Raw genomic sequence first — 25,197 nt, forward strand, 5'->3', positions numbered from 1 at the left:
CAAGCACTGAAAGGGTTTCTCCCCTGTATGAATTCTTTGATGGGAGGTGAGAGAGGAGCTATCAGTGAAGCTCTTTCCACATTCCACACACTGATAGGGTTTCTCTCCTTTATGAATTCTACGATGGGAAGTGAGATCATGGCTGTGACTGAAGCTCTTTCCACACTCCAAGCAGTGATATGGTTTCTCCCCTGTATGAATTCTACGATGGGAAGTGAGATTGTGCTTGTGACTGAAGCTCTTTCCACACTCCAAGCAGTGATATGGTTTCTCCCCTGTATGAATTCTACAATGGGATGTGAGATGGGCACTCCGAGTGAAGTTCTTTCCACATTCCAAGCACTGATAGTGTTTCTTCTCAAGGGGATTTCTTTGATGGGAAGTGGAATGGGAGCTCTGACTGAAGCCCTCTCCACAGTCTGAATCCTGATATGGCTCCTCCACTGTGTGGTCTCCCTCGTTCATCATTTCCAATTCATCACCACCTGAAACTAAGAGGCAAACGGATTAGAGTCTAGGGAAGAAGTGCAGTCCCAAATTATGGAACAATGCTCATTAATGCTTGGGACAGGGGAAGAACTGAAGGGAATTAGATGTTATAATGTTCCTTTTGTTCTGTAAAAATGTCTAGTTTCGTATACAAATCAAGTAGAATATTATGTTTTCTCTCTCTAGTTTTTAAAAGTACAGCTTAACCTGGTAACGTCATTTTGTTCAAATTTAAATATGGATCTGTACTATCTTCATAAATAAAATGTGCTTTTATTATTATTTAAAGGTGGCCAAAGCGGGAAAGTTCCCTGTCCAAAATGAAGATATACAGTGGTACCTCGGGTTACATACACTTCAGGTTACGTACACTTCAGGTTACAGACTCTGCTAACCCAGAAATAATGCTTCAGTTTAAGAACTTTGCTTCAGGAAAAGAACAGAAATCATGCCCCGGCAGCGCGGTGGCAGCAGGAGACCCCATTAGCTAAAGTGGTGCTTCAGGTTAAAAACAGTTTTAGGTTAAGAACGGACAACCGGAACAAATTAAGTACTTAACCCGAGGTACAACTGTATTCAATATGCCAAGTTGTTCAATATGCAGTAATAAATCTAAACAAATTAAAAGAGCTTGAGAAATATTTGGGAACATTAACTCTGGACTGACTTGGTCATAGTCAGCTACCTTGTGGTAGGGGAATGAACTTCTGTGTGCTGAAAAACACATTTTGTATATTGAACAAATGTGTGTAGCAGCTGCCAAATTTAAATTTCTTTAGTGGCTAAAAATTTAATGATGATGTGCATCACCTTAAACCAATTTGGATGTTTTCTTAAATTCTCGACATCACAGAATGCAGCAGAAACTTGTCATATCAGTATTATTATTATTATTCAAGTTTCCTTACAGTGGTACCTCAGGTTACATACACTTCAGGTTACAGACTCCGCTAACCTAGAAATAGCACCTCAGCTTAAGAACTTTGCTTCAGAATGAGAACAGAAATCGTGCTTATATTTTTTCCTATTTGTTGGAAGTTGCCCAGAGTGGCTGGGACCACCCAGTCAGATGGGCAGGGTAAAAATAATAAAAATATCATTATTGTTACTACAGGGTTCACTGCCTGAGATTCAAAAAGCCTGGCTCTTAACCTCAGGTTAAGAACTTTGCTTCAGGATGAGAACAGAAATCGTGCTCTGGCAGCGCTGCGGCAGCAGGAGGCCCCATGAGCTAAAGTGGTGCTTCAAGTTAAGAACAGTTTCAGGTTAAGAACGGACCTCTGGAACGAATTAAGTTCTTAACCCAAGGTACAACTGTATTTAATATGCTACGTTGTTCAATATGCAGTAATAAATCTAAACAAATTAAAAGAGCTTGAGAAATATTTGGGAACATTGACTCTGGACTGACTTGGTCATAGTCAGCTACCTTGTGGTAGAGGAATGAACTTCTGTGTGCTGAGAAACACATTTTGTATATTGAATAATAATAATAATAATAATAATAATAATAATAATAATAATAATTTATTATTTGTTTCCCCAGCCACTCTGGGTGGCTTCCATAAAAACCAAAAATACACTAAAATATCACAGATTAAAAACTTCCCTGAACAGGGCTGCCTTAAGATGTCTTCTGAATGTCAGGTAGTTATTTATCGCTTTGACATCTGATGGGAGGGCATTCCACAGGGCAGGTGCAACTACCGAGAAGGCCCTCTGCCTGGTTCCCTGTAGCTTTGCTTCTCGCAATGAGGGAACCGCCAGAAGGCCCTCGGCGCTGGACCTCAGCGTCCGGGCAGAACGATGGGGGTGGAGACGCTCCTTCAGGTATACTGGGCCGAGGCCGTTTAGGGCTTTCAAGGTCAATACCAGCACTTTGAATTGTGCTCGGAAACGTACTGGGAGCCAATGTAGGTCTTTCAAGACTGGTGTTATGTGGTCTCGGTGGCCGCCTCCAGTCACCAGTCTAGCTGCCGCATTCTGGATTAGTTGTAGTTTCCGAGTCACCCTCAAAGGTAGCCCCACGTAGAGCGCATTGCAGTAGTCCAGGCGGGAGATAACCAGAGCATGCACCACTCTGGCGAGACAGTCTGCGGGCAGGTAGCGTCTCATCCTGCGTACCAGATGGAGCTGGTAGACAGCTGCCCTGGATACAGAATTGACCTGCGCCTCCATGGACAGCTGTGAGTCCAAAATGACTCCCAGGCTGCGCACCTGGTCCTTCAGGGGCACAGTTACCCTATTCAGGACCAGGGAATCCTCCACACCAGCCCGCCCCCTGTCCCCCAAAAACAGTACTTCTGTCTTGTCAGGATTCAACCTCAATCCATTAGCCGCCATCCATCCTCCAACCGCCTCCAGGCACTCACACAGGACCTTCACCGCCTTCACTGGTTCTGATTTGAAAGAGAGGTAGAGCTGGGTATCGTCTGCATATTGATGGACACCCAGTCCAAACCCCCTGATGATCTCTCCCAGCAGCTTCATATAGATGTTAAAAAGCATGGGGGAGAAGACGGAACCCTGAGGGACCCCACAAGTGAGAGCCCAGGGGTCTGAACACTCATCCCCCACCACCACTTTCTGAACACGGCCCAGGAGGAAGGAGCGAAACCACTGTATAACAGTGCCCCCGGCTCCCAGCCCCTCTAGACGGTCCAGAAGGATGTTATGGTCGATTGTATCAAAGGCCGCTGAGAGATCCAGCAGAACTAGGAAACAACTCTCACCTTTGTCCCTAGCCCGCCGGAGATCATCAACCAGCGCGACCAAGGCAGTTTCAGTCCCATGATGAGGCCTGAATCCCGATTGGAAGGGATCCAAATGGTCCGCATCCTCCAGGCGTGCCTGGAGTTGTTCAGCAACCACGCGCTCAATCACCTTGCCCAAGAATGGAAGATTTGAGACTGGGCGATAGTTGGCCATACTGGCCGGGTCTAAAGATGGTTTTTTAAGAAGCGGTTTAATGACCGCCTCTTTCAGCGGATCTGGGAATGTTCCCTCACAGAGGGAAGCATTCACCACCCCGCAGAGCCCATCGCCCAGCCCTTCCCGGCTTGCTTTTATTAGCCAGGATGGGCAAGGATCCAGGAGACAGGTGGTTGGTTTCACGCGTCCAAGCAGCCTGTCCACATCCTCGGGGGTAACGGATTGAAATTGATTCCATGCAACTTGACCAGACAGAGCTCTAGCACTCTCCCGCCCCAGCCCTGCTCCCACGGTGGTGTCTAGCTCCTTCCGAATATGAGTGATTTTATCTGCAAAAAACAAATGTGTGTAGCAGCTGCCAGATTTTAATTTCTTTAGTGGCTAAAAATTTAATGATGAACGGACCTACGGAACGAATTAAGTTCTTAACCGGAAGTACGACTGTACTTAAATGTTACATTATTGTGAGAAGTTACAGGGGACGAGGCAGGGGGCCTTCTCGATAGGGGAACCCACCCTGTGGAACGCCCTCTCAACATATGTCAAGGAAATAACTATGCAACATTTAGAGGACTTCTGAAGGCACCTCTGTATTGGGAAGTTTTTAATGTTTGATGTTTTATTATGTTTTTCTATTTGTTGGCTGGGGCCACCCAGTCAGATGGGCAGGGTAAAAATAATAAAATTATCATTATTGTTACTACAGGGTTCACTGCCTGAGATTCAAAAAGCCTGGCTCTGTTTTGGGATGGAGTTTGTTTGGTTCAGTTGTGGAATCTGTGCCATCTCCAATGTCAAGCGACTCTTTGGTCAACCAGAGAGAGACAGAAGCAAGAATAAAAGCAGGAAAGTGGACTGAAGCTACTTCAACACCTCAAATCACTCTGAATCCTACATTTAAGAAGGCCTGGGCAGTTCAGACAGCCTGATCATGGTTTTAAAGGGCAGAACTGGAGGAAGAATAGTCACAGGGAAAACCATCAATAGCCATCCCTCCAAGGTTTGCTGTGGGAGTGTTAACATCCCAGGTGCTGCGGGTGGCGCTGTTGAGCCTCATCGAAATATCAGAGGTTCGTCACATAGAGAGATGTCTTGCATTACAAAGCAGATAGGATGATCCAATAGGGAGCCTTACCGAGAGAGTCCAAGATCCCACGATTCTCCTCCATGACCTCCTGATGCAGAGCTCTCTGGTCAGGATCCAGCAACGCCCACTCCTCATCTGTGAAATGGACAGCCACATCTTCAAAGCACACTGGACCCTAACAGAAAAGGGAAAAGGCTGTCCTCTTAGAGAGCATTCCCTTGGCTCTGTTGTTTTCTACAGCGGCCAGACCCCTCTCTGCCTTCCTCATCCCTCTCTCCTGCTGCAGCTTCTGCCTCGGAGTCTGGGCTGCTCTCTGCCCCAGACTCCCTCTGCTCCCTCTCCAGCTTCAGACACCTCCTCCTCCTCCTCCCAGTCGGCTCCCTCTTCTCTGGCTCCTCCCACCATTCCTCTGCATCCAACTGTGTCCAGCCAGTCTGCATCCAAGCAGTCCTTCCCCACAAGGCTCCTTCCCCCTACCTGATCTGGGTCCACAGCTGCTGCCTCCCCTCCACCACCATGAAAAGATGAAGGAGCAGGTCTTGGTGGCATCATTCCGTCACCTGGGAGAGACCAAGGTAAGTGGAAACCGTGAGGGCCTGCTTCTCTCAGAGGTGAAACAGTGCATCTCTAAGTACAGGTGGGGCTTCGTCCAAGTCTCCCCTGCTAGCTTCCGGTTCCGCTCTGCTTTAATGGAGGCAGCGGGAGATCATTGGAGAAGGAAAAACAAGGATGACTGAGGGTAATTCTCCTTGCAAGTTTCCCCCAGGGACAGGGGGGAATGGGCTTCACTCCCAGTTTGTCTCAGTACCAGGCTCCGGCTCCGGCATGGATTGCGGGAGGGAGGGAGGCGCTGAGGGGAAGAGCCCTTTGTCTGCCGAAAACCCTCCTTTGCTGCCATTAAGAAGCAGAGGTTCTCCTATCAATTAGAGCTCAATTTGGACTAATGTACAGGTGTTGCTGGAAGAGATAATAAACTGTGGAATTGAACCAGCTGCAGTAAAAGTCTTCCCAGCTGAGTACATTTGGACATTTGGACCCATTTCATATAATAGTTGTGCAAAAATACATCCCCCCCCCCGAGCTCTGGGCTCCAGGTGTCTTCCCCCAAAAGATGCAAAGAAATCACAGATTAGTTTCAAAACCAAGAGAATGTGACAAAACGGGGGAGAAAACACTCCTTCCTCCTTACCCAGAGGCCTCACTCTGGCGTCCAACGGAGTCTTCTCTGCCTCCGAAGAATCAAGACCCATTTTTGCCCAAAGATCCTTCCTCTGAAAGAGCAACAAGGATTCAAAACAGAGAATGGGGAGAAGGGTTAGAAAAGGAATGGCAGAGGCAAGCGCTTTCGGGGGACAGAGGTGAAAGCTGCTTCCTGCTTCTGCTAGACTGGTGTCTGGGGTTGGCTGCCAGGACCATGAAACATTGGTCCTCAAGGATCTTCACTGGCTCCCAGAACCTTTCCCAGCACAATTCAAAGCCCTCAACGGCCTGAAAGGCCCACTATACCCAAAGGAGCGTCTCCATGAACTGAGGTCCAGTTCCGAGGGTCTTCTGCTGATTCCCTCCCTGTGATAAGTGAAGTTACAGGGAACCAGGCAGAAGACCTTCTCAGCAGTGGCCCCCACCCTGGGGAATGCCCTCCCATCAGGCGAGAAGGAGATAAGAAAATGCATAACTTTTAGAAGACATCTGAGTGTGATAAATAAATTAATTAATAATAATAATAATAATAAAAATAATAATAATAAGCTTTCCAAAAAAGGATGGGCCATTAGGAAATGATTTGGGAATACTCTCCCTCCTCTTTGGAGCCCCTTGGGAGTATCCAGAGGAAAGTCTCTCTCACCTGCTGCTCTGCCTGCTTCCTCTCCTCTGCCTGACTCAGGAGGAAACCTTCGGCCAGGGCCACCGCCTGGGAACTGGTCTCCGCTCCGCATTCCCTCACCCAGCTCTCCATCTCCAGAGGAAGGACAGCCAGGAACTGCTCCAAGATCACCAGGTCCAACATCTGAGCTTTCGTGTGCCTTTCTGGCTTCAACCACTGATGGTCAAGGTGGTGGAGTCGGCTGCAAACCTCTCGGGGTCCTTTGGCCTCCTGGTAGCAGAACTGACTGAGCTTCTGGCTCTGCACTTCTGAGCAAGGGGTGTCCTCCTTACCCAGAATCCTCTGCATGGAGTTTTCCCGGAATCCCTCACTGCTCCCTGTTTCCATGGCATGGCCTCTTCCTGCTTCAGGGCCAGCTGAGTCTTGCTCATCCATCTGGGCTCTCCGGAAGTCTCCAAGAGATCGGAAGGAGCCCCTTGGTCCTCTGCCAAGTTCTGTGGGTACTAATGTGAGGTGCAGAAAATCGTATGAATCAAACACACTATTCTATTGTAAGATGAAGAGGAGGAGAATGTTTCCTGAGGAAGCGTGGATGAGTCTTGCTAGGAACCAGGACTGGATTGCACCACAGCTCAGACTCCAAGCTGTCTGGGGGGGAAGGGGGAGGGAGAAGTCATAACTGTGAGTGACAAGTGAGTGTAATCTGGAGCCAAGGCAACAGTGGGGGTCCCTCCCAACCCCACTTCATAGTCCAGAGCTTCACCCCAACCCAGCCATATCTGCTTGGGTGGCTTGGTGAGCAGCAGGGCCCATGTCTAGCTCCAGCCACCGTCCCTTGGGGACTTCCTGCTCTGGATCCGAGGGGAAGGTGGCAAGGCCCTCTGGGTGGAACTGCCCTGGAAGACGCCTCGGAAACTGGACTTTCCATCAAATAAAGAATTAGGGAGGAAAAATGGCCGACACACAGAGATTTATGAATAGAGAGAGAAGGGAAGCTTCATGGTATTTCCCTCTTAATATACTTCTCCCTCATAATTATGTCCCTCTTAATATACTTCTTCCTCATAATAATGTCGCTCATAATATACTTCTCCCTCACAATTATGTCCCTCTTAATATACTTCTCCCTCACAATTATGTCCCTCCTAATATACTTCTCCCTCATAATAATGTCCCTCTTAATATACTTCTCCCTCACAATTATGTCCCTCTTAATATACTTCTCCCTCACAATTATGTCCCTCTTAATATACTTCTCCCTCACAATTATGTTCCTCTTAATATACTTCTCCCTCATAATAATGTCCTTCTTAATATACTTCTCTCTCATAATAATGTCCCTCTTAATATACTTCTCCCTCACAATTATGTCCCTCTTAATATACTTCTCCCTCACAATTATGTCCCTCCTAATGTCCTCCTCCCTCACAATTATGTCCCTCCTCACCTGGGTTCTTCTGCACGGAGTTTTCCCGGAATCCCTCACTGCTCCCTGTTTCCATGGCATGGCCTCTTCCTGCTTCAGGGCCAGCTGAGTCTTGCTCATCCATCTGGGCTCTCCGGAAGTCTCCAAGAGATCGGAAGGAGCCCCTTGGTCCTCTGCCAAGTTCTGTGGGTACCAATGCGAGGTGCAGAAAATCGTATGAATCAAACACACTATTCTATTGTAAGATGAAGAGGAGAAGAATGTTTCCTGAGGAAGCGTGGATGAGTCTTGCTAGGAACCAGGGCTGGATTGCACCACAGCTCAGACTCCAAGCTGTCTGGGGGGGGGAAGGGGGAGGGAGAAGTCATAACTGTGAGTGACAAGTGAGTCATTTGTATCAAGTCATTTGTATCAAGTCATTTGTATCAAGTGTAATTAGTATCAAGTGTAATTAGTATCAAGTGTAATCTGGAACCTGGGCTGGATTGCACCACAGCTCAGACTCCAAGCTGTCTGGGGGGGGTGGGGGGAAGGGGGAGGGAGAAGTCATAACTGTGAGTGACAAGTGAGTGTAATCTGGAGCCAAGGCAACAGTGGGGGTCCCTCCCAACCCCACTTCATAGTCCAGAGCTTCGCCCCAACCCAGCCATATCTGCTTGGGTGGCTTGGTGAGCAGCAGGGCCCATGTCTAGTTCCAGCCACCGTCCCTTGGGGACTTCCTGCTCTGGATCCGAGGGGAAGGTGGCAAGGCCCTCTGGGTGGAACTGCCCTGGAAGACGCCTCGGAAACTGGACTTTCCATCAAAAAAAGAATTAGGGAGGGAAAATGGCCGACACACAGAGATTTATAAATAGAGAGAGAAGGGAAGCTTCATGGTATTTCCCTCTTAATATACTTCTCCCTCATAATTATGTCCCTCTTAATATACTTCTTCCTCCTAATAATGTCCCTCATAATATACTTCTCCCTCATGTCCCTCTTAATATACTTCTCCCTCATAATTATGTCCCTCTTAATATACTTCTCCCTCATAATAATGTCCCTCCTAATGTACTTCTCCCTCATAATAATGTCACTCTTAATATACTTCTCCCTCATAATTATGTCCCTCCTAATATACTTCTCACTCATGTCCCTCCTAATATCCTTCTCCCTCATAATAAAAAGGTAAAGGTACCCCTGCCCATACGGGCCAGTCTTGACAGACTCTGGGGTTGTGCGCCCATCTCACTTAAGAGGCCAGGGGCCAGCGCTGTCTGGAGACACTTCCGGGTCACGTGGCCAGCGTGACATCGCTGCTCTGGCCAGAGCCAGAGCCGCACACGGAAATGCCGTTTACCTTCCCGCTGGTAAGCGGTCCCTATTTATCTACTTGCACCCGGAGGTGCTTTCGAACTGCTAGGTTGGCAGGCGCTGGGACCGAGCAGCGGGAGCGCACCCCGCCGCAGGGATTCGAACCGCCGACCTTTCGATCGGCAAGTCCTAGGCGCTGAGGCTTTAACCCACAGCGCCACCTGCGTCCCTCCTCTCCCTCATAATAATGTCCCTCTTAATATACTTCTCCCTCATGTCCCTCTTAATATACTTCTCCCTCATAATTATGTCCCTCTTAATATACTTCTCTCTCATAATAATGTCCCTCTTAATATACTTCTCCCTCACAATTATGTCCCTCCTAATATACTTCTCCCTCATAATAATGTCCCTCTTAATATACTTCTCCCTCATAATTATGTCCCTCTTAATATACTTCTCCCTCACAATTATGCCCCTCTTAATATACTTCTCCCTCATAGTTATGTCCCTCCTAATATACTTCTCCCTCACAATTATGCCCCTCTTAATATACTTCTCCCTCATAATAATGTCCCTCTTAATATACTTCTCCCTCACAATTATGCCCCTCTTAATATACTTCTCCCTCACAATAATGTCCCTCTTAATATACTTCTCCCTCACAATAATGTCCCTCTTAATATACTTCTCCCTCACAATAATGTCCCTCTTAATATACTTCTCCCTCATGTCCCTCTTAATATACTTCTCCCTCACAATTATGTTCCTCTTAATATACTTCTCTCTCATAATAATGTCCCTCTTAATATACTTCTCCCTCACAATTATGTCCCTCCTAATATACTTCTCCCTCATAATAATGTCCCTCTTAATATACTTCTCCCTCATAATAATGTCCCTCTTAATATACTTCTCCCTCACAATTATGCCCCTCTTAATATACTTCTCCCTCATAATAATGTCCCTCTTAATATACTTCTCCCTCACAATTATGCCCCTCTTAATATACTTCTCCCTCACAATTATGCCCCTCTTAATATACTTCTCCCTCATAATAATGTCCCTCTTAATATACTTCTCCCTCACAATTATGTCCCTCTTAATATACTTCCCTCTCATAATAATGTCCCTCCTAATATACTTCTCCCTCACAATTATGTCCCTCTTAATATACTTCTTCCTCATAATAATGTCCCTCTTAATATACTTCTCCCTCACAATTAGGTCCCTCTTAATATCCTTCTCCCTCACAATTATGTCCCTCTTAATATACTTCTCCCTCACAATAATGTCCCTCTTAATATACTTCTCCCTCATAATAATGTCCCTCTTAATATACTTCTCCCTCACAATTATGCCCCTCTTAATATACTTCTCCCTCATAATAATGTCCCTCTTAATATACTTCTCCCTCACAATTATGCCCCTCTTAATATACTTCTCCCTCATAATAATGTCCCTCTTAATATACTTCTCCCTCACAATTATGCCCCTCTTAATATACTTCTCCCTCACAATTATGCCCCTCTTAATATACTTCTCCCTCATAATAATGTCCCTCTTAATATACTTCTCCCTCACAATTATGTCCCTCTTAATATACTTCCCTCTCATAATAATGTCCCTCCTAATATACTTCTCCCTCACAATTATGTCCCTCTTAATATACTTCTTCCTCATAATAATGTCCCTCTTAATATACTTCTCCCTCACAATTAGGTCCCTCTTAATATCCTTCTCCCTCACAATTATGTCCCTCTTAATATACTTCTCCCTCACAATAATGTCCCTCTTAATATACTTCTCCCTCATAATAATGTCCCTCTTAATATACTTCTCCCTCACAATTATGCCCCTCTTAATATACTTCTCCCTCATAATAATGTCCCTCTTAATATACTTCTCCCTCACAATTATGCCCCTCTTAATATACTTCTCCCTCACAATTATGCCCCTCTTAATATACTTCTCCCTCATAATAATGTCCCTCTTAATATACTTCTCCCTCACAATTATGTCCCTCTTAATATACTTCCCTCTCATAATAATGTCCCTCCTAATATACTTCTCCCTCACAATTATGTCCCTCTTAATATACTTCTTCCTCATAATAATGTCCCTCTTAATATACTTCTCCCTCACAATTAGGTCCCTCTTAATATCCTTCTCCCTCACAATTATGCCCCTCCTAATATACTTCTCCCTCACAATTATGTCCCTCTTATTGTACTTCTCCCTCACAATTATGTCCCTCTTAATGTCCTTCTCCCTCCCTCCTGTCTTCCAGTCCCGCCCCACCTCCCTGGCCAGGGGCCTGAGCTCCCTCTGGCTCCCTCCCGGACCCCCAGCCTCTCTTCCCTCCCCTTCCCGCCTCCCGGGGCAGGGAGTTCCCCAGGCTTCCCCCGAGAGGAGACCCACCAGAGCCCGGCAGGCGAAGGCGAGGCCGGAAGGGACGTCAGAGGGGAGGAGGCGGGGGAGGAGCATCGGCCCGCCTTCCTTTCCTCTCCTCTCTAGGAAGCCAGCTCGGCGCCCCTTAACCCTTCTCTCTCCCTGCGGAGTAGATCGGGGCGTCGCGCAGGCGCAGAGCTGCCCCTTGGGGGGGGGGGCTGGGAGGAAGCCGGACCCAGAACCCGGGATTGGGCGCGTGTGCGTGGGAAGGGGGAACCCGTGTCCGGGAGGAGGAGCCCGGACGGTGCAGGAATCAGCGTCTTTTTACATGAGTAGAATGTGTCCTGTTACTTAAAATGCATCTCTGGGTTCTTTGTGGGGCATAGGAATTTGTTCATTCCCCCCCCCAAAAAAAATATAGTCCGGCCCCCCACAAGGTCTGAGGGACGGTGGACCGGCCCCCGGCTGGAAAAGCTTGCTGACCCCAGATCTAGGGCTGTTTCTAAATGTCCCAACGCTGCCTGGCACTGGTCCCTCCAAATGCTCTTCTCTGGCTGCTCTTTCTTCACCCAGTCATGTCAAGGAGCAGCATGGGGGCTAAAAGGAGGAAGAAATGGAGGACAATATCCCTGTCCCCCCAGAAAAGCTCTTCTTTCTCTTTTTGTGGAGGGTCCAGGCCCCTCTTGAAGGACCTTTGCCTTGCTCCAATCAGGTTGTATATTTCCACCCCTTGGGACGGGACCAAAATATTTGACTTGCCTCGTTTTGAAGCTTTGACCATTAGGCCTGCACACCATCAGCTTTTGCAGTGGTACCTCGGGTTAAGTACTTAATTCGCTCTGGAGGTCCATTTGTAACCTGAAACTGTTCTGGGGCCTCCTGAAACTGTTCATGTGCCGCCGGAACATGATTTCTGTTCTCATCCTGAAGCAAAGTTCTTAACCCGAGGTACTATTTCTGGGTTAGCGGAGTCTGTAACCTGAAGCGTCTGTAACCCGAGGTGCCACTCCCCAGCCACTCTGGGCGGCTTCCATCAGAACACTAAAATACAATAACCTATGAAACATTAAAAGCCTCCCTAAACAGGGCTGCCTTCAGATGTCTTCTAAAAGTTTGGTAGTTATTTTTCTCTTTGACATCTGCTGGGAGGGCATTCCACAGGGTGGGCGCCACCACCGAGAAGGCCCTCTGCCTGGTTCCCTGTAGCTTTGCTTCTCGCAATGAGGGAACCGCCAGAAGGCCCTCAGAGCTGGACCTCAGTGTCCAGGCAGAACGATGGGGGTGGAGACGCTCCTTCAGGTATACTGGACCGAGGCCGTTTAGGGCTTTCAAGGTCAGCACCAACACTTTGAATTGTGCTAGGAAACGTACTGGGAGCCAGTGTAGGTCTTTCAGGACCGGTGTTATATGGTCTCGGCGGCCACTCCCAGTCACCAGTCTAGCTGCCGCATTCTGGATTAATTGTGGTTTCCAGGTCACCTTCAAAGGTAGCCCCACGTAGAGTGCATTGCAGTAGTCCAAGCGGGAGATAACCAGAGCATGCACCACTCTGGCGAGACATTCTGCGGGCAGGGAGGGTCTCATCCTGCGTACCAGATGGAGCTGGTAAACAGTTGCCCTGGACACAGATTTGACCTGTGCCTCCATGGACAGCTGTGAGTCCAAAATGACTCCCAGGCTGCGCACCTGGTCCTTCAGGGGCACAGTTACCCCATTCAGGACCAGGGAATCCTCCACACCGGCCCGCCTCCTGTCCCCCAAAAACAGTACTTCTGTCTTGTCAGGATTCAACCTCAATCTGTTAGCCGCCATCCAACCTCCAACCGCCTCCAGGCACTCACACAGGACCTTCACCGCCTTCACTGGTTCTGATTTAAAGGAGAGGTAGAGCTGGGTGTCATCTGCATACTGATGAACATCCAGCCCAAACCCCCTGATGATCTCTCCCAGCGGCTGCATGTAGATGTTGAAAAGCATGGGGGAGAGGACAGAACCCTGAGGCACCCCACAAGTGAGAGCCCAGGGGTCTGAACACTCATCCCCCCCCACCACTTTCTGAACACGGCCCAGGAGGAAGGAGCGGAACCACTGTATGACAGTGCCCCTGGCTCCCAGCCCCTCTAGACGGTCCAGAAGGATGTTATGGTCGATGGTATCAAACGCCACTGAGAGATCCAGCAGAACTAGGAAACAGCTCTCACCTTTGTCCCTAGCCCGCCGGAGATCATCAACCAGTGCGACCAAGGCAGTTTCAGTCCCATGATGAGGCCTGAATCCCGACTGGAAGGGATCCAAATGGTCCGCTTCTTCCAGGCGTGCCTGGAGTTGTTCAGCAACCGCTCGCTCAATCACCTTGCCCAAGAAAGGAAGATTTGAGACTGGGCGATAGCTGGCCATCGTGGCCGCATCTAAAGATGGTTTTTTAAGAAGTGGTTTGATAACCGCCTCTTTTAGCGGGTCTGGGAAGGCTCCCTCATGGAGGGAAGCATTCACCACCCCACGAAGCCCATCGCCCAGCCCTTCCCAGTTAGCTTTTATTAGCCAGGATGGGCAAGGATCCAGGAGACAGGTGGCTGGCTTCACTCGTCCAAGCAGCCTGTCCACATCCTCGGAGGTAACAGATTGGCTTCACATAGCAGGTAAACCTTCCTTGGCAGCTTCTGGACATATGCGTAGGCTTTTCCCAGGAATCTTACATCTGAAAAGGCAGCACTTGCCAAATAAATCTACTCTCTTCCAAGGAAAAGACCTGCTTTCTCAGTAAAGTGTGAATGCTGTCAGTGGGCCAAACATCCCTATTCAGGAAGCTTTGGGACCTCTAGAGAGGTGTAGTAAGTTAGCAGGACACTATTATTTCTTTTCCAGACGGGCCACATAAAACCAGGTTTTAGGTAGGTGAAGGCTACACATGCTTCCATTTCCTTCTGACTTTAGGGGTGCTCAAGAAACTGTTGAGGTTTAATCATCGAATGAAATGCAGCTGGCTCGCAGTTGGATGCTACCAGGATACTGATGGCACTGCACCTAAACTTCCCACTACATTACCGAGAAGTTTGTTTGTTTCGTAGATAAGATCCTTTCTCGTAAATCTGATTGATCCTTAGTGAATTCAGCAGATCTACGGCTCATGCACCTTACCCCAAACATCTTTCTTTGGCAATCCCTTGTAGCCGCAAAAGATTGTCTTCCATAAACACAGCCTTAACAGTGAGTCCGTAAGTGACTGTGGAGACCAATTCTGGATCCACACGTCCTTCCACAGTGGGGACATTGGTTTCCGGGTGGGGGTTGATCACGGTGTGGATTTGCCAAGCGTGCCTTCCTCTTAGCACACTTCTCCCTTCCGTCCTGAGTTTGAGTGTCTTCAAAGCCCATGACAACTTTGGTAAAGACTGTTCTCCAACTGGAGCGCTCGCAGGCCAGTGTTTCCCAGTTGTCAGTGTTTATACTACTTTTTAAAGATTTGCCTTGATACAATCTTTAAACCTCTTTTGTTGACCACCAGCATTATGCTTTCCATTTTAAAGTTGGAAATAGAGCAGTTGCTTTGGAAGACAATCGTCAGGCATCTGCACAACATGACCAGTCCAACAAAGTTGATGTTGAAGAATCATTGCTTCGACACTGGTGATCCTTGCTTCTTCCAGTACGCTGGTACTGTATTAGTTTGCCTGTCTTCCCAAGTGATGTGTAGAATTTTTCGGAGACCCTGTTGATGGAATCTTTCAAGTAGTTGGAGATGGCGTTTGTAAGTGGTCCATGTTTCACAAGCTTACAGTAAGGTTGGTAGTACAATAGCTTTGTAAACAAGCATTTTGGTTTCCCTGTGAGTGTCCCAGTCCTCAAACACTCTGCCCTTCAGTCAACCCCCAACACACACACACATGCCTGCATGCTCTTAGCTGACCCACCACTCATTCCTCCGTTGACCCTGATATAAGCTGGAGAAAAGGGACATTCTAGGAAGCATCAATGGTCATCTCTGCTGCTCCAACTGCCACTCCCTGTTTGGTTCCTGTACTTCAGAAGTTACGTGGACAGCCACCTAGGTAAGAATTCAAGAGGTTGTCCGTTGCCTCGCACTGAGTCCAGGCCTGTTGGTCCATCTGGCTCAACATCGCCTTCAAAGACCTCGCCTTCTCTCGGGTTTCGGACAGACACCTTTTGCCAGCCCTATCTGGAGATGCGCAGGATTGAACCTGGCAGGCAACACGTGTGCTCTGCTGCCCCGACTTGTGGCCAAGAGGGAGGGTCTCCTAGGAGGGGATGAAGGGGGTGCGAGGCAGCAGCTGGAACATCTGGTGGGTGGTGCGGTGGGAAAAAGGTTGACTGTGTCTTTCCTGAGGCTGAAACTCAAGAGGCGAGGTGCAGAAAAGCAAAGCAAACAGGAATTACCAATTTATTCCATGCTCAAGCCTAGAGGTCCAGCTACTAACAATCTGGAAAGCTAGCAAAAAAAAAAAAAAAAAAAAAAGACAGGACCCAAAACAAAGGGATCCAAGGATTTTTATACCCATTTTAAAACAGACAGATTTTCACTTGCAGGAGGACCTGTCTTCCTTGTACTAATGACAATTCTGGCTAGATCTCATTTCTTTTCCAGCTGTCTCTAGTTCAGGCATAGGCAAACTCGGCCCTCCAGATGTGTTGAGACTACAACTCCCATCATCCCTAGCTAACAGGACCAGTGGTCAGGGATGATGGGATTTGTAGTCTCAAAAACATCTGCAGGGCTGAGTTTGGCTATGCCCTGCTCTAGCTCCTACTACTCTGCCAGCATGGCATCGTTTGTTCTGCCTAAACGTGTGTGGCCTTGAGCTCCTTAGGGCGACTGCTACTTTTTCTTTCGGTTCATTGTTCTGTGCACATCAGCACTGACAGATGCAGCATCACACACACATGCCCACACGGACCTGAGCACTTTGCCACCTCCAGCTTTTACATGCCATTCAGCTCAGCCATTTTTATTCATTTATCTTATCCGTTTTATAGGATGTCTGATATCTTTTTTAAAACAACAACCGCCACCTCTAAGCATTGTGAAAAGCAAAAGCCATAAAAATCAAAGGACTAGAAGGCAAATAAAGCAAAAATGCATACAGGCAACTAACCCCCCGCTTACACGCACTCAAGCCACGTGTGACTGACTCACCACGAACCTGGAAGAGGCATGAATATTGGCAAAAACAGCTCTAAAAGAGCACAAAAAAATGGCACGAAAACATCCTCTAGCCTTTGCACCCACCTTTGAGGTTGGAGTTTGAGCGAGGAGGTTTGGAGAGAGCAATTGTGGTGGAATTGGGTGGGATTTTCAATTTTTGTAAGGATTTTTTCAAGGGAGTCCAGTGGCTTAGAGGGCTTTTGCAGGTTTTCTCAATGGTGTTTCCGATATACGCGATTTCACTTAAACGTGCGGTGCCTCGGAATGCAACCCCCACATAAACGGGGAGTTGCCTGTGGTGTCAAATAAAAAATCCAGAATCAAGTGACTTCCGGGTTGGCGCCTCCGGTAATGGCGGAATTCCTCTGATCGGGAGGAATTTGCCTCGTGGAAATCTGGGTCTGGCCGCCACAGCGAAGGCGAAGACCCACTAAAAATCACAGGCGGGTGAAGCCTGTGAACGTGGGATTCGGCTGGCACCTTTTGCGCCTCCCCTACTCGCGGGGAAACCCGGTTTCGGGGATCCGGAGCGACGTGGGGTGAGCGGCGCGGTGCTTCGAATCGTCGTGCTTTTGCCACGGAGCGAAGCCGCATAGCTGTTGCCGGAGAGCACTGACTTTTTCCTGTGGACAATTTGATCTTAAAGCAACTACCTGCGAGTAGAGTGGAGAATTGGATTTTTAAATGTCTTAATTTGGTGTCGAAACAGGGAGGTCTAAAACAGGAAGTCCACCTTCCCCTTTTGTAAATAGATTGAAGCAATGAGCCATGTTCAAATATATAAAAGGATGTCACATAGAGGAGGGAGAAAGGTTGTTTTCTGCTGCTCCAGAGAAGCGGACACGGAGCAATGGTTCCAAACTACAAGAAAGAAGATTCCACCTAAACATTAGGAAGAACTTCCTGACAGTAAGAGCTGTCCGACAGTGGAATTTGCTGCCAAGCAGTGTGGTGGAGTCTCCTTCTTTGGAGGTCTTTAAGCAGAGGCTTGACAACCATATGTCAGGAGTGCTCTGATGGTGTTTCCTGCTTGGCAGGGGGTTGGACTTGATGGCCCTTGTGGTCTCTTCCAACTCTAGGATTCTATGATTCTATGATTCTATGGATGCAAGCTGAAGCCTCGGAAAGCCTATTGTAAAGGACTAAATTTCCATCGGTAAAAAATACTAAACCCCCCTTGGTGGCAGGAGAAGAGGGGGGAAAGTTTTGCACTGAGTATACCTGCAGGAGAGAGCGAACAGAGTTAAAATACCATTGCTCCGATCCTGGAAATGGGCTGCCAACAGGACTGACGTGTTCTGGAATGCTCATTGACCGTGATTAGAACATTCACTGACAGTTAGTTAAATAAGAGGAATACATTGTTTCCACTGTCTCCGTCTGTGTTTAAAAAGGAGTAAAAGTAACAGAAAATTGAAACTAACTTTATTGTTTGAATTGAGTTTAAAAGGACTAATACAAATAGAAACTGTTTCCCTCTAGAGGAAGCCTTTGAAACTGTTACAAGAGTTGAGCTGGGGGAATTTCCAGCTGCAAGATAAAAAGCTGTGAGATTCTGGGGACCTTGAATCGGTTAAGAATGTCGACAGAAGAGGCCCTACTGGTTGTATTATGTAAGATAAGTGACTCACTGGAACAGCTTCACAAAAAGGTGGATGTGGTAACTACCAAAATTGACAATTTGGGACAAAAAGTGAAACCAATTGGAAACTATTCAGAAACTGACACAGGAATCTACTTTGACATGGCAAACTGCGGAGAAGGCTAGGGAGAAGGTTATTGCTGTTGAACCTAAAGTAACACAACTGGAGAGAGAGAGAGAGTCCCAGCCTTACAGATGCAATTTGATGACCATAAGCTGATGCCTGCTATGATTGAATCTAAAGAAAATCAGATTTTGAGGATCAGAGCCCTACCTGAACTGGAGAAGGAAAGTTTGATAGATTTCCTCACACAGGAATTTGATGATTTTTGGGACCGGGACTTGGGTCAAGAAGAGATTAAAACTGTGAGGGCCTTCGGACTTGGAAGAGGAGGGAAAAAAGAGAAGAACAAAATAAGAGACTGTTGGAACTACCAGAAGAACTTAGAAGAACAACAGTTAAGAGTGGAAATTTTGAAAGACGTCCTGAAATACCTTTTGGATCTTAGATTTAACTACGGATATTTGGTTGCCCTGTCAAGAAGGAATAAAATCATCTTTAGGTGGGAGTTTCCCCGAGATCTACTCTTTAGCCTCAAAGGAAGGAAAATAAAAATAAGATCAGTGGAAGACAAAGTAAAGTTCATGTATAAATATGAAGAAGACTCGCAGAAGGGACTTGGAAAAGAGTTAAGAGCATCGGACAGAAGATCACCAGGTTGATGGACTATATGGAATTGGCGGATATGACTGGCAGAATCCGAGACCAGGGAGAAGAGTCGGTGGAAGAAGATTGGGAAAAGTTTAAAGACTATTTATAAAAATATTGTAAAATTAATGAGTGTTAGAAAAATGTTGGAAAGGAGTTATATGGCTTTAGTAGAAATGTTACAAGGAATTAAGTACAAATAGATTATTAGAGTATTAAAGGGAAAATAAGGTTAAAATATGTTAAGACAATTATATATTAAAGGAAAAAAATAAGGTTAGAAAATGTTAAGATAAATTACAGGACAGAAAACAGAGGAAGATGGAAAGGAATTGCTGAAACAGTTAATTAAAGTGGAATACAAAAAGGGAGGTGTGAGGAGGTCGTTGAAACAAGTGAATGAAAGATAAGATACTGAAATTATTGGATGTGTTTTAAATTGTGTTTGTTTTGTTTTGTTAATTTAATATTTTGGTGTTGGTGTTGTGTGGTGTTTTTGTTTTTGTATTGTATTGTATCGTTTAATTCTTTTTCTTTCTTTTGTAGTCTTTAAAATGTTAATAAATATTATTTTTTTTAAAAAAAAATCCAGAATCAAAACACCGAGCTGTACAATCTGAAAATTTATGGGAACTATTTGTTAATAGGCACCTAAAACTTGCCACGGTTGCCAGCCCAAAAGCAAATATGGCTAGGAAGCAGCGATGGTAGCCATGGCACAGGGAGTTGAGCTTGTGCCTCCTTCATCTCAGTGTTGCCCTCCTAGCATTCAGCAGGGAGGAAGATGGGGGCAAACCAGAATTAGCTGGCTGTTCCTGCGCCATCTTCAGTTCTGGTGCCGCTTCTGTTGACCTCTCTGCCAGCCACTCTACCAGTGCCAAGGGGTGGGGACAGGACTCTACTCATTATCCTACCCTTCTTTGGCAGAGTTAAGCAGCCTGTGGATTGGGGACTTTTTAAACGCCACGATGATGAGTAAGCCCATCTACATTTCACTCCAGCAGAAGGGAGAGGCACCTCTGGATAAAGAAAATCGGGGTGTGTAAGGTAGTTTCCAAATCAGCGTCTTAGATTTCAGTTCTCTTCTCCGGTTCTACTTGCTGCTGGTCCTCATAAAGGTAAAGGTAAAGGTAAAGGTAAAGGTAAAGGTACCCCTGCCCGTACGGGCCAGTCGTGTCCGACTCTGGGGTTGTGTGCTCATCTCGCTCTAGAGGCCGTGAGCAGGCGCTGTCCGCAGACACTTCCGGGTCACGTGGCCAGCGTGACGAAGCTGCTCTGGCGAACCGGCACCAGCGCAGCATATGGAAACGCCGTTTACCTTCCCGCTATAAAGCGGTCCCTATTGATCTACTTGCACTTTGACATGCTTTCGAACTGCTAGGTGGGCAGGAGCTGGGACCGAACGATGGGAGCTCACCCCGTCGCAGGGATTCGAACCGCCGACCATATGATCGGCAAGTTCTAGGCACTGAGGTTTTACCCACAGTGCCACCCGCGTCCCTGGTTGGTCCTCATTGGTGAAATTTTTTTAAAAAAATAAATCATTTTGATTTCCTTCTATTTTTTTTACAGAGGAACCAGGAACAAATGAAACCATTTACTGCCAAGCCTTAGCTGAGACTCTGCACCATATTTCCCTGCCTGTGACGGTGGGACTCTACGCACCCTGGGGGAGAGGCAAGAAAAGGCTCTTGTGTGAAATTGAAGGTAAGGACCACCATCCCTCAAACATGAGTCATCACAGATGAAAGAGAGAGTTCAGAGCGTATTTAATTATACAACAGCGAGAGGGTCGTTCACTGTCTACCAGCTCCACCTGTCTCACCAGAGTGGTGCATGCTCTAGTTATCTCCGGCTTGGACTACTGCATGTGCTCTGTGTGGGGCTACCTTTGAAGGTAACCCAGAAACTACAATTAATCCAGAATGTGGCAGCTAGACTGGTGATTGGGAGCAGCTGCCGAGACCACATAACACCGGTCCTGAAAGACCTACATTGGTTCCCGGTACGTTTCCAAGCACAATTCAGAGTGTTGGTGCTGACCTTGAAAGCCCTAAATGGCCTTGGTCCAGTAGACCTGAAGGAGTGTCTTCACCTCCATCTTTCTGCCTGGACACTGAGCTCCAGCGCCGAGGGCCTTCTGGCAGTTCCCTTGCTGCGAGAAGCCAAGTTACAGGGAACCAGGCAGAGGGCCTTGTTGGTAGTGACACCCATTATTATTATCATCATCATCATCATCACCATCATCATCATTTGGGCAGTCCCAGTGCCCAAGACAGCTTTCCGCAACCTAGTGCCCTCCATATGTTTTTGGACTTAAACTCCCATCAGCCCCAGGCAGTTCAAAACACACAGAGGGCTGTAGATTTCCAAGCAAGACCTGCTGACTGCCAGAGGCCCCGCTGCCCTCTGAGATGCAGGGACTCTGTGATGCCAGTGGAGCATCCATTTCCCCATACAGCCCTGGCAGGAAGGGGGTGCAGCACTAAAGTGGGTCCTCCTTGCCACGCAACCTGGCCAACCATTCTGAGAGATTACGGCAGCAGTGTGTTGTGCATGGGGTGTTAGGGGAGGGGTAGCACCTCTGATGGGGGATACATCGTGCTCCTTCTGGAGTAGTTTGTCCACCTTGGTCCCCACCCTGCACTCAGCTCTCACCTGGGGCTCCGAGAAGCTGTCAGCAGGTGACAATGGCCACACCCAGGCGAGAGCAGCTGATGGGTCTCAAACCCTCAATGAGTGGGTCCAGTGGTCAAGAAGGGGGTTTCTGCAGGTGCTGTAGAGGGAAGTGAGACGCGGGTTGGCAGGTAGCCCATCTAGGAGAAGGAAAACTCTGATCCTAAACCAGAGTTCGGCAGCCTAAGGCCCATGGGCTGGTTCTGGCCCAGGAGCTTCCTGGAAATGGCCCACGGTCGTTCTGTGGATCGGCATGGGGATTCCATGCTTTCCCCCCACGGCACCATTTTTCCTCTCGCCGCGGCACCGACTTCCGGGGTCTTGTCGTCTGGGCAGCCCAGGACCTTCAGACACACGGCCCGGGTTTGTGCCCTGGGAGGTCATTTCAGTGCTGCTTCACCCCCGGAGGTGCACTCCAATGTCTCTTGAGACAGGAGGGTGCCCACTGGGATATCCAAGACATCTTTCCTGAATTGTCTAGTCCTCTGTACTTGCAGGGATGCAAGGAAAGGCATGCAGACTGTGTCAGGAGGGCTGCAGCTCAGGGTCAGAGCAGGAGGCCCCCAATCCCCAGAAGCTCTAGGTAGGGCTGGGAGAGAAAAGGCTCGTTGAGGAGGATCTGTTCAGGCGGATCTCGTATCCCGGGAGCGTGGTCTGCAGCAGCATGCTGATGAATTGGGAACTGGTGTGAGCACAAGGCATAAGAACCTAGTTACTGGTAGGTAGCCGTGTTGGTCTGCCGTAGTCGAAAGAAAATTTGAAAATTTAATTTTTTTAAAAAAAATCCTTCCAGTAGCACCTTAGAGACCAGCGAAGTTTGTTATTGGTATGAGCTTTCGTGTGCATGCACACTTCTTCAGATACCATAGCATGCACATGAAAGCTCATACCAATAACAAACTTAGTTGGTCTCTAAGGTGCTACTGAAAGGATTTTTTTTAAAAAAATAAATAAATAAATTATTTCATAAGAACCTAAGCAGAGTCTGCTGGATCAGAGCAACGCCCATCTAGTCCAGCGAGTTCCATAGTTTAACTATGTGCCGCGTGAAGGAGGACTTTCGTTTATTCTGTCTGGAATCTTCCCATGCGATGCTCCTCTCCGTTGCAGATCACATGCGCTGGCGAAGCAAACAAAATGGAAGCAAAGCTGCAAGGACCACGTACTCCCTGCTTTCGTTCCTCTGGCACATCATCTTCGCGCACCCCCTTCTGCGCTCAGCAAAGCCTGAAGGCATCCACTATATTTTCATCAACTTCAACGCCTGGGAATACGCAGGATGCGATCATACCTGGGCCGGCATCGTCACAACACTGCTGGATGAAATCGAAGGCAATTACAGGATCCCGTTCAGCACTTTTCGGTCCTTTGGTGTGAAATTCAAGGAAGAGCCAGTTATGCGGAAAAAGAAATGGGCTTTGAAAGGATGGAGCAAGCTGTTCTGGTTTGGCCTCTTCTGCCTGCTCCTTGGATTGTTCCTGAGCATGGTGCTGACGAGGCTGAAATCGGGCGGCGGTTTATGGGAAAGCACGGCATACACAACAACAGCAGTGCTGGGCGCATCCACTCTGCCTTTTATGCGCTGCACGAGAAACATTTTCTTCACCCTGAAAAAGAAACTCCAGGCGAAAATGAACGCCAAGGACCAGCTGGGCTTCATGCACTTTGTGAAGGAAGAGGTGAAAACAATCACTCATTTCCTACAATTAATGGCGTTTGAGGAGGACCGAGAGATCCGGGTGGTTCTGAAGATCATCAATTTAGACCTCTGCACTCCGGACAAAGTGGTGGCCGTCCTAGACGCCATCAAAATCCTCCTTTCAGACGAAGACGCTCCTTATATCACCATCTTGGTCGCTGACCCAGGAATCCTGGTGGAGAGCATTCAGTCGTCGAAGACCACCTGCAGCAATGGCTACTTGTACTTAAATCGAATCATCTCTCTCCCCTTCTCCCTGCCCCGGATGAGCTGCAAGGGCAAGAGGCGGATGCTCGCAGGGATTCTGAACGGTAAAAGGAAACGGGGGCAGGATTGTGCTACTAATCCGGATACATGGGCTCACAAGCAAAACAGCAAAGGGGTCAAAGAAGCCATGGGCTCGTTGGCCACAGAGGAAGTCCGGCACATCTTCCAAGACCTGAGCCATGAGAATTTTGAAGACTACGTCCCAGGAAATTTTGTCCAAATGAACCGGGTTGTCAACACAGTGCTGACCATTAGGTCCATGCTTGACCTAGGATATAAGCCCCAATCCAGACTGAATGTCAGTAGGGAAGATGGCAGGTTGGTGACCAAAGAGGTGGTCGATTGGGTTATCCTTGCCCATTTTTGGCCCTGCCGCCTGAGCTGGATTTTGCAGTGTGCAGAAGACGAGCAGCAGGAGGAAAAGCTCATTGAAAGGCGGGCCAGGGGCTCGCAGCTGAAGCAAGGCCACGGCAGAGGTGGAGATCTGCAGGACAAAGCATCCGAAAGAGACAGCAAGGCCTTGTTGCCGTTTTATGAGGACAATGCTTTGGAGGTGGACAAGATTAAGAACGATGTCAGAAAACTTTTGGAGCTCGATGGGGACCCTGACCTTTTCCGAACCTTCTTGCAGAAGAGCCATTTTACGGTGGGTCGGGCCAGGTATTTTTCCAGCTTCCTCATCAATTTAGACTTCTCTCTGAAGAGGCAGTTTGAGTTGCAGCGGGGCCTGAATCACATAGTCCAGAGGAAAAACAGGGAGGGCGAGACACCGTCTGCGGAGAAAAGTGCTGGGTTGAAAGGTGAAGGATAACTCCAGAGCTGCTCATTGCGGCAGAAAGATAATAATAATTTTTAAAAGGATCCTAGACACCCTTCACGAGCCTAGTGCCCCTCAGATGTTTCGGACTACAACGCTGAGATGAATTCAACCATATTTCACTGCAGATATTGGGTGTGTGTGTGTGTGTGTGTGGTTTTTTAAAAAAGCCTGCATGGGACAGGAAGAGAGGAATGAAGTGTGCTGTATATGATATGCATTTGTGACAGATACCAATCTCACCCCCAAATTAAATTATGTTTTATGAAAACATCAGATTATTTTGTCTGGCATTTACTCTGGTCATTTCATGGGTTTGGACCATTTTTGCCACTTCCACCACCTCATTCTACAGCTCCCAGAATCTCAGCTCTTGAGCTTCTTTTTCAGTGTTACACAAAAACCACAGTCTGACTTTGGCGTCTCTCCCATACACCCAGGTTCACAGATGTGTCACCTTGTCCTTTTTTCAAAAGCCGTCCAAGTTTGTGGCCATCACTCCCGCTTGTGGGATCAAATGCCATAGTTTATTTATGTATTTTATGTAGTGCTTTTTTCTGGGGGGACATAGGGGTACGCATTCCCCTAAGCATTTTGTGGATCTAAGTTTGGCCTAATTGAGGGAAAGTATTTCAATATGAGTAGGAAAACAAGAGTACCCCTAAACATTTTTTAAGGGAAAAAAGCACTGATTTAATGTATATACTGCCTAGTTTTAACCCCCCCCCCAAAAAAAAAAACCCCACCCTCAAAGCAATTCACTTTGTGAATTACATTCTTTTGC

The 25,197-nt window shown here is 47.5% G+C and overlaps 2 protein-coding genes and 1 long non-coding RNA gene across 12 annotated transcripts in view; 1 reads left to right on the forward strand and 2 right to left on the reverse strand.

Moving 5' to 3' along the window:
• The window catches only part of LOC307221078 (uncharacterized protein), a gene marked incomplete at its 5' end in the record, with an annotated part of 67,497 nt that extends 55,961 nt beyond the window's left edge, over positions 1-11,536 (reverse strand). For 3 of the 4 annotated variants that reach the window (XM_079985286.1, XM_079985285.1, XM_079985284.1), the window contains 2 exons: positions 4,862-5,067; positions 5,697-5,763. Coding sequence is in view for 1 of the 4 variants with exons in the window: in XM_079985281.1 (XP_079841407.1) it covers positions 4,556-4,682; positions 4,985-5,067; positions 5,697-5,778; positions 6,354-6,767 (706 nt within the window). Of the gene's footprint in view, positions 1-4,555; positions 4,683-4,861; positions 5,068-5,696; positions 5,779-6,353; positions 6,981-7,779; positions 8,096-11,472 lie in introns of those variants that run through there. The other variant, XM_079985281.1, reaches the window with a different exon arrangement.
• LOC307221432 lies at positions 1,301-4,131 on the reverse strand. Its single transcript, XR_013841406.1, has 2 exons — positions 3,863-4,131; positions 1,301-1,392 (listed from the first exon to the last, which is right to left on the reverse strand). It is a non-coding gene; the product is annotated as an uncharacterized lncRNA (long non-coding RNA).
• A 3,595-nt stretch (positions 11,537-15,131) lies between the features above and the next one.
• Positions 15,132-25,178, forward strand: LOC307221171 (NTPase KAP family P-loop domain-containing protein 1-like). Of its 7 annotated transcripts, none has more exons than XM_079985510.1 (4): positions 15,132-15,743; positions 19,882-19,992; positions 20,527-20,661; positions 22,741-25,178. In XM_079985510.1, the coding sequence occupies exons 2-4, from the start codon at positions 19,923-19,925 to the stop codon at positions 24,405-24,407; spliced, it is 1,872 nt and encodes a 623-aa protein (XP_079841636.1). In that variant the 5' UTR covers positions 15,132-15,743; positions 19,882-19,922; the 3' UTR covers positions 24,408-25,178. The 7 variants fall into 7 exon arrangements, with proteins under 7 accessions (XP_079841636.1, XP_079841635.1, XP_079841639.1 ...); XM_079985509.1 differs by having other exon boundaries at positions 15,132-15,491; XM_079985513.1 differs by lacking the exon at positions 15,132-15,743 and having other exon boundaries at positions 19,539-20,084.
• The last annotated feature ends 19 nt before the right edge of the window (positions 25,179-25,197 follow it).

This window comes from Podarcis cretensis, assembly GCF_951804945.1.
Source record: "Podarcis cretensis genome assembly, chromosome: 8".
Classification (NCBI taxonomy): Eukaryota; Metazoa; Chordata; class Lepidosauria; order Squamata; family Lacertidae; genus Podarcis; species Podarcis cretensis.

Excerpts from the sequence above, each read along its gene's own strand:
- LOC307221171 (XM_079985510.1), top strand. The coding sequence starts at position 19,923 with ATGATGAGTAAGCCCATCTACATTTCACTCCAGCAGAAGGGAGAGGCA. Across the intron at positions 19,993-20,526 it reads TCTGGATAAAGAAAATCGGG|AGGAACCAGGAACAAATGAA; the intron begins GTGTGTAAGGTA and ends TTTTTTTTACAG. Across the intron at positions 20,662-22,740 it reads GCTCTTGTGTGAAATTGAAG|ATCACATGCGCTGGCGAAGC; the intron begins GTAAGGACCACC and ends TCTCCGTTGCAG.